A 10,788-nucleotide genomic window follows, 5' to 3' on the forward strand; every position below is an offset into this window, starting at 1 on the left:
ATCTTTATTAGTTTCGACATGAAGGTTGTACTGAAACTAAATCTTGAACTTTACCTTCAGGTAACAATAACATATTTTGAAGAGTCACGTGATCTGGACTCACCTGAGCTCATCGAACAGGTCTTCGTCCATGTCCGTCTTTTCCACCATGTTTTCTGCACAGCTTCGGACACCTGAGGAGGAAGTGGAGGAAGAGGAGGACATAAAAACAAATGTCATAAATAAGACGATTAGCGACTGAAGAAACACGCGACTTTGAGGGTAAAAATATGCTTTTAAAACTTAAAATTTGAATTTGCGTAATTTTATTTATAAGTTAATAACACTAAACGATGTTTAATTGACTTACTTTGCTCTTGAATCTCCAATTTGTTAATAGATGATACATTAGTAGCCATGACTTTTACGTCCGTACGTAACGTTGTTTCCAAGGAAACAGAAACTGAGCGTCCGTCCTTATAAAGCTTCCGGTAAGAAAATGAAACCGTCAGATAATGGTTCTTACATCATGGTTCCACCATGTTGACCCTCCATACATCAGACATTTTGCTAAACAGGGAGAGTTTTTAAAACGTGTTTGTAATGTACTTGTTTTAGAATCCGTTGTAAATATAGCTGGTTTTAATTTACTGTTTTTAAAATGTATTTATGTCTTATTTAACGWGCAGAAGCCTTTTGTTTTGTTATCTTTAAATGTATTTACTGAGAGGCTACAGGGGCATCGTTCATAATAGYAACAAACATTATTTGAAAGCAGGAAATATATGGCTCGCTGCTGTAGACTGTTTCCAAAACTATTTTTCAACTATTTCATGTGCTGAAAATATGTGAATTATTAAAAACATTCTGGTCATGGGGACAATTTATGCTTAATATTAGAATCATTCTCCTATATAGTAATGAGGTTTAACTAAAAATCTCTTCAAAATCCAACTTCATGCTTTAAACTAGTGTATTTTGATATGTTTATGTCATTAGCTTTTTTATTTGCAATTGTAGTGAAGGACAATGTTGGCAAAAAAAGTCCTCATTTGAGGACATTGGGACCATATTTTGCTATCGATTGTGCCATGCGGTTGGATGAACCTGGGAATATTTAGAATAATTCATAAATGTAAAGGGGTTTGGTCACAAATTTTAGTAGACCGTGTGACTTTTTAGAAAAGATCCCAGAATTCTGACGTTTTTCCCTCAGAATTAAAGTTAGAATAAAAGCAGAATTCTGACTTTTTTATCACCTTTTATGCTATAAGAAACTAGTTTATGTTGCAATGTGAAATTCTGTTTGTATAGAATCACAGAAATAKTTTGAATATCTAATTGGAAAGAGCAGAAAAAAGCAGCCCAATTAAAGACAAATAGACATGAAGTTGGAGCCTAATGTTGAAGYAAACACACAAAAAAATCATTTATTTCTAACCTAAATTTCCTTAAAGATATTACTTAATGCCAGTCTTTTACTGAAGGCAGGTAGTTTAATTTATTGTTTCACCTGAATAATTTAGCTGTTCTCAAACATTTGTCACTCCTTTAACAGTTAAATATCAGTTAATGTTGAGAAATTTAAAATCTATACTTCAGATAATTTTAGGGAAAAAACATTACAAACATTAAAATAACATTGACATACATTTATTACAAATATCACAAACCGAGAAACAATTCTTTTTATAAATCACATCTTTGGGAACTCCAGGGCATAATTCCTCTATAAACGTTTTAAATACAGCTCACAACTTTAATCTTTACAGTCCTGATTTTCACGTCCAACCACAGACAGCTTCTCTCTCACCTCCATCAGTAAGGTGCTCCAGGAACAAGACAAAAAGCCGACCGAACTCGACACACGCCACATTCCAGAAATCATACCAGCACAAAATGATTCTACAGATTCAGTTTACGCCTTTTGGACTACACAGGATCTCGTTCATAAATAATAATTTATAACTATTCAGTGTTATAATTTAAAAAGTCATTCAGTTTGTTGTTTTTTTTTTATGCTGTACAAACATAACTTCTCCTGAATCACATTCTCTCGTACATTAATTTCGTCACCCGTTTCTGAAAGACGACTTCGTGCCCAGAGACGCTTCAAGTAAAAGGAAAATAAACAAAGAACAGAAAACACAAACACATCAGAAGGTGAAGAACAAGTCAGGGTCAGAGCAGACAGGGAAACATTTTACTCAGTATGGCTTGGCAAACTGAAAAATAAATAAAACACGAGTTTTTGTAAACAAAAGCCTAAGAGTGATGTTTGTAACTTGATTTTTCTGATAATTTCACAATTTGACAATAGCTCCAACATTTTACCTTTGCTTCAAGCAACTTAATGTAAAATCATAAATATATTAATTCACCGTCAGTCAACATCTTTGTTCATAGTAAAAATAATTAATATCCCATCTTAATCACCAGACACTAAAATTAATCCAGATTTATTTGGTCTTTGTTGTGAAATTTACTGAATGTGAAGCTAAATCAGAGGCCAAAAAACAACAAATAAAGCTCTGAACTCTTTACTTGGCATTAAATATCTTGATTTTTTTATTCCTCTTTGCTACTGGAGGAAAAAGACAAACATCAACTCACTTTTCTTTTTCTGCTTGAAGCACGAGAATGAGCGATTTTAAACTATTCTGTAAATTTTGAAAACTTCTGGTTCTTGAATTTCTAATAAAAAACCTGCAGGTGGAACATAAACAAAAATAAAACAAGCAAAAGTGCCCAATTATCGGTGCCAGAAAATGAAAATGCTACCTTGAGTACAGTAATTCACATAAACATAGTAAAAAAAAAGAAAAAAAGTGAAGTTTAAATTTACCAGTACCATAATATTGTAGTAGAAGCTGTGTTCTTTTCTGCTCCTTTTAACTGCAGAATCATGCAAGATGCTGATGGGATTAAATAGTAGTAGCCTCTGGTCTGAAAGCGCCATTGAATAAGATCTGCAGATCTGAAAGAACGTTTCCACAGTTACGTTTTTTTTCTTTGCCTGACTGARATGTTCTTATTCTCTTTATATAGAAAAACAAAAAAAAGCACTGTTAGTAGAAAGTTTCTCGGTGCAGCTTCTACAACGACTTGTCAGAAGGACACAAAAGAGGATTCATCTCCCGTCTTTCTCTTCTCCAGTCCTCCGACTAAAACTTGCCGTCCTGCCATCATGAAAACCAGCGCGACACGTTTCTCACAGTCCTGCTTGAGAGGGAGTTACAGGAGGAAACTGTAGGCCTTGTGCGTCTCTCCTTAYGGAAGGAAGGGCAGGAAATATGTCAGGAGACGTGAGCGATGAGTCTGACGCGCGTCTGGATGTCTTGGCGGCACAGCGGGCACGTCTCTAACTGTAAGGCACACTCCATACACATACCGCTGAGAGAAAAACAAACAAAACAATTTAAAATTAAATCTGAGATTATCTGCACCGTGTTTATCATCATCAGTTTGGATTATTCGACACGTACCCGTGTCCGCAAGGCCGCAGCTCCGTATCCGCCATGACGTCACAACACAGCGTGCAGCAGTTGTCCCGGATGCTGACCTGCTTCAGTAAGGCCAGACGCCGGTGTCTGGAAATAAAAAAAAATAAAAAAGATTTATATTGACAATAAAAGCATAAAACGTTCAATCAAAATATAAATCACATCAGTAAGATAAATATTAATAGGAAAAGGTGTAATATTTKACTTTTCATTGATCAAAGCAGGAAAAAAAATGTTGAGAAATCCCGATCGATGAGTCATGCTGATTTCCTGTCAGACCCAYGGAATGAGTCCAAACAAATGACTCACCAGTTTCAGAGCAGCTGGGCGACACACAAGGCTTCACGTCTCAGGTTTTATTCGACTCACCTGGGTAGAATGATCTTTTCGCTYGGCTGCAGCGAGGCAAAGTCGTTGAAGGTGCTGAACTTGACGGAAGGCGGGTGACGAAAAGACTTGGCCCCGAAGTTAAACTCACACTGCTGGTAGGACATGAAGCTGGCCGCCGCGAAAAATCCAGACCTGGAAGGAAAAAAAAGACAAGATTATTCTAAAGATGACATAATTAAAGCGGGCTTATTAAACCACAGATAAAGTAAGAGGAAACGCACGTGGCTGATGAGAATACTTGTTTCTCTGGTGGCAGCTGATGTCCRTTTAGATAAAAGATCATCTGCTTTTTGTTGAGGTCCAACAGGAAGCCAATAGCATCTCCTAAAATGCATCAAAATAAAACCACAGTTGGAATTTCTTAATAATCATTAATCAAACAGTTAATCAAACGGTTCTAACAGTAAATAAGCAGCGCACCCTCCTTCCAGCAGGGGTGAGAATGAGGTTTACTGCGAGCRTTGTACCAGATGAGCTGCCTGCAGCCATCGTACGCACATGAATATTCATCGTCTCCGATCCCATAACCCTCCTGAAAATGAGAACAAATCTTTTAGAAAAGCTCGTTTATCGACTGTAGAGAGAAGAGCTGGAAGAAAAGTAGAAAACCAGTGGGAAGTACATGGTTCAGAAACTTGCTGTCTTTGGTGGCCCATCCAATCTGCATCACCCCTGATGTGATCACCGTCACCTCGTAGTACCAAACGCCCGAATCCACACAGAACGTACAACGCACGCTCTCAAAGGAYGAGGCATCGCATCGAGCCTGCAGGAGAGTGAACGTTACAACCTGAACTCTTTCAATCAAAATGTTGCAGCTGATCGTGATATAAACTAACTTCCAGTCCGGTGGGGGAGATCTTGAGGTACTCGCTGACGTCGTTGCTGTTCAGCATGGCGTTKATGTTGGTGAGGTTAACTTTCTCGTAGGTGAACTGACGACCCTCCTTCAGGACTTCACAGAAGAAAAAAAAAAGTCAATGGTATATTTTTTATTTTCCCCCTCTCCAACTTCCACAGCAGCGCAGACTTACAAAGATCTACTCACACAGGTTGTCAAGGCTCCACTGGGAACAGAATCCGACCTGCCTCTTCAGGTAGTCCGGGTGGTCCGCCCACGACTCCAGAACCGAGAGCCGATTACTGATGGACGACTCTGACACGGTCAGTTTGTTCTCACCTGAAAGCAGAACCGTTCAAGTGAGAGCWGGAAACAAATAGAAACAGTTTATCTGCGTGTCGACATAAGAGGCTTGGCATTAGTGGCGCCTTAGTTTCAGAGCAGTTTGTTTCCACAGACTGATCTACAGATGGATTTAAGTAAAAAAATAAAAATAAAAAAAGACTAATAAATTAACAAACGTGCAAAGTTAGGACTTCAGTTTGATGAGATGATTGCAGTACAATAAAACATTAATTTTTTTGTTTGCCTTGTTCATCTTACAGCATATTTTATACTCAAACACAGAAACCAGGAAGTAGGGCTGCGCGGTATATGAGATAGAAACTATATGTAGTTGGCCTACGGTAGAAATTGACCCTCTACCGTCCTGTCATCAGTTATGTCATTGCACCTGTGTCAACAGAGCTGCGAGTGCAGAGACAACTGAGCAGGAGGAGTTTAAAATATTCTGGAAATAAATGAAGAAAAAGCATTTTAAAAACACGTATAGAGAGAATAAATCCTCAAAATTTGCCACTCCCACTGTAGAAAAGTTACGTCGTGTCTTGGGCTTATTTCCTCCCTCCCTTTCGCAGCACGTGGCACAGAGCGATGTTTTAATAATTGTAGTTTTTGAACACACAAGTTGTCGAAGAAAAAACTTGTTTTTTTATGTACAGTATTGTTACCCACAGAGATGATTAAAAAAAAAAGATGGGGATGTTAGTTCAGTCATAAATCCATCTTGCTAATGTAACAGTTCTACTCTGAGAGCAGCAGCTGATAAGTTCAACAGGCAGAAGCTCATGGTATGGCAGGCAGATATTACATWTATTTGGCTTCACCACACTTAHATTCCAGTTATCTGAAATTGTTTTATGACAGGACTATGTGCAGCTTTAAGCCCCTTCAGGCGCTGTCACACTATAACATTTTAGGCAACTTATGCCAACTTAGAATTATTTTTATGTCTAAATGACTCATTTTAATTCAAGTACTGGTTATAAAACATCCACTTTATTTTGATACTGTTGAAAATTTGAGAAGTGCTTTTGTTTATTGTTGAAATCGTTTTGCAATATACATAAAACATTCTTTTGTACTTCTGTTATGTTCATTTCTACTAAAGCAAAGATTTTCTAATAATTTTCTACCACAATATATACCATTCCCGTGAAGGGATTCAATTTATACTGTGACATGAATTTGAGGTCATACCGCCCAGCCCTACAAGGAAGTAGGAGAAAATGAAAGCAACACTCTGCAGATCTGTTGCCCTAAAAAAACCACCTCAGGTTCTTTTACCGCTGTCATTTTTAATTATTGTTTTATTGATATAACTGTTTAATCTGAAGAGCCTTTGAGTCTTTGGACCTACTGGTTTGGGAAAACTTCTCCAGGGCGATGAGAGCAAACAGCATGACAGTGGGGTGGGACTCGGCGCTCTAGAAGAATGACAAAACAAATAAATATTTTTAAAAATGTGTTTGAAAAAGACTAAAAAAATAAAAATCAGCAAGGCAATCTCCTTGTGTACATAAGCAAATGTTTTGAACATAATCTTGTTAGATTTCCCATCGGGACTGGACTCCCATTTAATTAGACACGATTCTCCACAGTGCATGCATTAAAAACAAAATAAAGCTTTAAAGCAGCACATATAATCTTCTTACCTAATAATTAAGTAYRCAGCTGGATGCATCACTTTAGCAATCAGTGACTCAGAAAAACACAATAAATCCCACAATTAAAAACGGAGTAACTGTATTTGCTTACCAGGCTCTCTAGGAGGTACTCAAGGGTTCCAGGGTTTAACAGTCCTATACTGGCCGGTCCTGTGACAAAAACAAGTGTTTCCAAAAATGCATTTGCAACAATAAAAACAAAAAAATACAAAGTGGATAGATGTGGACCGTACCGGCCAACTTCTCTGCGAGGCATCCCAGAACAGCTGTGGTGTTTCTGTGTTTAGCTGGGCTGAGGGCATCCTGTTGCGCAACAGCCGAACTCAGACTCAACATGTCGGAGAGTTTCTGGAGAGCATCCTGCAGAGAGACATCAACTTGAGCCAAATGTGCACCGAGCGGCTCGAGTCAATCCGAATGTTAACAAGCAGTCGAGTGAATCAAATGAATGTTTATTCGACTTGGAGGATCTTAAAGCTCCATCTGCTCTGGTTGCTTCAGTCAGAGATGCAAAGAGATTTTCTTATGACGAGGCACAAAAGCCAAGCGAAGGAAAGAAGGAGCTGTAATAAATAATTTAATAAAAAGACCCAAGAAGCCAAAGAACAGAGCAGAAGACCATACTAATAAGAGAAGTAATTTAAGGCGAAGATCGCTGCTTTGATTAACGCTGCCATTAAAACACAAATAACTTTTGAGATTACAGCCATAATTTCTGATCTGAGGGCCAGACCTTAGTAGGGAGAGGACACTCATCCAGTAACAGGGTGATGACTGCAGGGCCGAGCGGATCGTCCAATGGGATCACTCGTATCAGAGACTGGACCACTTCCAGCCAACCGTCATCTGATATAGAAAGAAAAAAATTATTCATCAAAAATCCCTTTAATGTAAAAATGTACATATGTTATATGGAACAGTGAATAAAACAACTTGACAGCATTTTAAAATTAAAAAAATGTTTCATACAGTTTCAGTTCACGAGTTCAGTTCAGTTTTCTACAGAAAACTGAACTGAACTCGTGACTCATTTATTATTTATAGTAGAGTAATTTCAGACGCAGTAAAAAGCACTAAAACAAGAATTTCCTCTTCAATGGGYGACTTGGTAATAAACCTTTTCCACCACTGCCCCCTCATGTGGTGGTCATGAATAATGTAACGTTGGAGCTTGTCAAACGTCCGGGCTGGTCTGCTCTCTCGCTGACTTGGCTACCTTCAAGGTTCAGTGTTTGCAAGTTAATACCTAACTTGGCTGCTGTYGAGCCACACGAGACTGTGCCCTATGAGCAAACACCATCTGTGCAAAAACAAGGACCAAACAGGAATTCAAAGGCTGCTGCTGCTGCTTACACAACCTGACATGCAGGGGCAGCATCAAGCACAACGATCTCAAGAAAACATCCCTCAATACGCCTAAAATTGATACTTGGTGTAAAGCTAAGATATTAAAATGTTTTATTTACTTGCTGCACAAATATGCAAACTTTCAAAAACAAGATTTAAAAGCTGTAAATTTGATTCCACATAACCCTAACCTAAGAAGAGTCATCATTAATATTAGCACAGCAGGAGGCGGGGTAAAAAAAGGCTCACACATCAGCAGATAAACTCTCATTTTAACCATGAATAAAGACAACAAGCTGCCTTCAGGTTGACTTTACAACAGTCTGCGTTAAAACCAAATGTAAAAGAAAAGCGGTTGAAAGCGTGACAGTCACGCATTGCGCTCGCTGACTCTATCAAACTAAGATCAGCGATTCTGAGAAATAACTTCCTCTGCAGTTTTTTTACAAAACAACTTTCTAAGTTCAGCCTGAAAGGAGGAAGGTTTGTTCGAATTCCTGGAACCAACAAACCTTTAATATTTTTATTTAAACAAAGCGGTCATTCAGCTTTGAGTTTCAATTTGAAACTTTAACCTTCAGAAACTAAACTTTTTCTTTTACCTGTTTCTGCCATTTCATGTAGCGTGATCATGGAGTACGGGGGTTCTTGGTCACTACAAGACAAAAGCAGAGATCGCACCATTGAAACTGAATTTAATCTTTACCACTTTAATATTTCACATTATTGTGCCTTTACTTATGCACATTATACATCAACTGCTGCGATGCCTCGCGGTTAAAGCTCTCGAAAAAATAAGCATTAATGACCTTGTGATTCCTGCAAAACCCTGTTATAATACAAACAACTGGGAAATAACGTGGTATGATTCAGCCCTTAATGTGTTACTGCATGTTCAGTGATGAATATGGATTGTGATTTTATCCTGTGCACGAGTTGAGGCATTTGCAAAGTTGACAGAATTGTGTTTAGTTTCTGTTGCTTCACAAAATTAAAAACTGCTGCCATAATTTTTTTTAAATAAAAAAGTTTTTACACAACTAAGTAAGACAGCAGCGACCTGATCATTCAAATAAGTCTATTCTTAAAAGAATGACATAAAATAAAAACTAACTACTGTTTWAAGACTAGAATTGTGTTAATAGACTTACTTGTCTACAAGCGTCCTGATGACAGCCAGTGTGTCCAGCACCAAGCTGTCCACGTTCTGCTTCTTCCGCCTGGGCTCATGGGGCCCTCTCCCCCGGCGCGGCGGCCTGACCGGGTCTCTCGGTCGACTGCTTCTAGGCTCTCCGCCATCGACGCCGACAACTGTACTGTGGTCAACCCTTCTAGCTTGTCCTCGGGTCGCTCTCGTCGACCCGTGGTGATGATCCTCCAAGTCGCTATCCTCACGACAAACRCAGCTGTTACCCATGGTTCCAGGGCCAGAGACCACACTGGCACGGGTCTCCCAGGATGGAGGAAGGGAGTTTAAGGAGGGGAAGAAGAGCAGAACCTGTGCAAGGCTCCTGCAGGCACAGAAAGTAATCCAGGCAGATACTATCATATCATTTGGAGAGCTTGGTTTTGGAGGATTCTGGTCCATGTGGGCTGGGTGGGGTCAGCGTAAATGATCATGCTGGTGCCGAGCTCAGATCCGTTTTTTGAGTAACAATATGTGGCAGGTTAAATGGACCGGTGAGAGTCATGTGACGCAATGAGAAAAAGCTCTGAACATCACAAGCAGCCCCGAGGTTTAGGTCAGGCTGTCACCCAGGGCTCCTGTAGCTGTGAAAACAAAAAACAGAAAATGTTAATCAGCTGTAAAATTWATTGCGCAACACCTGATCTTGTTCTGTGAGAAAAATTAAATAAGTAAAACTTGTTGAAATGACACACCCAGCGACAACAAATATAAAAAAAATGATAAGAACGATGCAACTTCTGCGTTGGTTGATTTATACATTTATAAAATCACAACATATGAAGCATCTAATTAACTTTTTCAACCCAAAATACCGCCAATAAAAACTGTGGTTACTCATCTTTATTGGATTTTTGATTTATTTCCTTGAAACTGTACAAGAAAATTATATTTCTGGTAAGTCTGAGTATTAATAAACCTAACCAGAGTTAATCACTGAGCAATATTGTATTACTATTATTAGTGATAAAACTGCATGTTGACAAACAAAGCTATACGGTTAGCTTAGCTAGCTAGCCCACAGCATTGTTACGTTCTCAGCTTTTTTTTATTACTAATTCTAACGAATTATCTGTACCGCCAATAGTGATTAAATTGTAAGAAAAGTGTATACTTACGGTACTTCCACTTGAATGACACCAGCATTAGTACGCTGTCACTTCCTACCTRAACACTTAGAAAACAGAGAGCTACGTTTCGTAGCGGCTAACTTGCTAGCCATTAGCAAAGACAACATAATGAGCAGAAACGAAGAAACACGGGCCGCTCAAAGACCGCTGAAGTACGTGGGTACATCTGAAATAACCCTCAACACACTGCAACGCGCCTGTGCTGAAATATAAAGCAACACATCCACGGTGAACACGTCGCACAGCTTTAGTGACGCTGCTTTGAACGGCTGAGCGGCTAGCTAAGTTCCTTAGCTTAGGCAGGCAGCTGAAGGCTGGTCATCATCATCATCATCATCATCATCATCATCATCATCATCATCATCATCATCATCATCAGCTGTGGGGGCTGAGGGATGAGAGAGCA

General features: G+C 39.0%; 2 protein-coding genes across 2 annotated transcripts in view; both read right to left on the minus strand.

Annotated features, from left to right (window-relative positions):
* Positions 1-447, minus strand: part of arl2bp (ADP-ribosylation factor-like 2 binding protein) — a 2,756-nt gene extending 2,309 nt beyond the window's left edge. The window contains exons 1-2 of the mRNA XM_014034006.1: positions 350-447; positions 104-173 (exon numbers count right to left, since the gene is read on the minus strand). Of these exons, the coding sequence (XP_013889460.1) occupies positions 104-173; positions 350-398 (119 nt within the window). The 5' untranslated portion in view covers positions 399-447. The remainder of the gene's footprint in view (positions 1-103; positions 174-349) is intronic.
* A 1,169-nt stretch (positions 448-1,616) lies between these two features.
* On the minus strand, positions 1,617-10,684 carry rspry1 (ring finger and SPRY domain containing 1). Its single transcript, XM_014034016.1, has 15 exons — positions 10,371-10,684; positions 9,218-9,836; positions 8,669-8,721; positions 7,453-7,565; positions 6,953-7,079; positions 6,811-6,869; positions 6,413-6,479; positions 4,921-5,052; positions 4,712-4,827; positions 4,495-4,638; positions 4,293-4,404; positions 4,094-4,196; positions 3,852-4,004; positions 3,465-3,569; positions 1,617-3,372 (listed from the first exon to the last, which is right to left on the minus strand). Exons 2-15 carry the CDS (start codon positions 9,652-9,654, stop codon positions 3,276-3,278), a joined length of 1,818 nt encoding a protein of 605 aa, XP_013889470.1. The 5' UTR covers positions 9,655-9,836; positions 10,371-10,684; the 3' UTR covers positions 1,617-3,275.
* Between the last annotated feature and the right edge of the window lie 104 nt (positions 10,685-10,788).

Source organism: Austrofundulus limnaeus, unplaced genomic scaffold (genome assembly GCF_001266775.1).
Source record: "Austrofundulus limnaeus strain Quisiro unplaced genomic scaffold, Austrofundulus_limnaeus-1.0 Scaffold7, whole genome shotgun sequence".
NCBI classification, from domain to species: domain Eukaryota; kingdom Metazoa; phylum Chordata; class Actinopteri; order Cyprinodontiformes; family Rivulidae; genus Austrofundulus; species Austrofundulus limnaeus.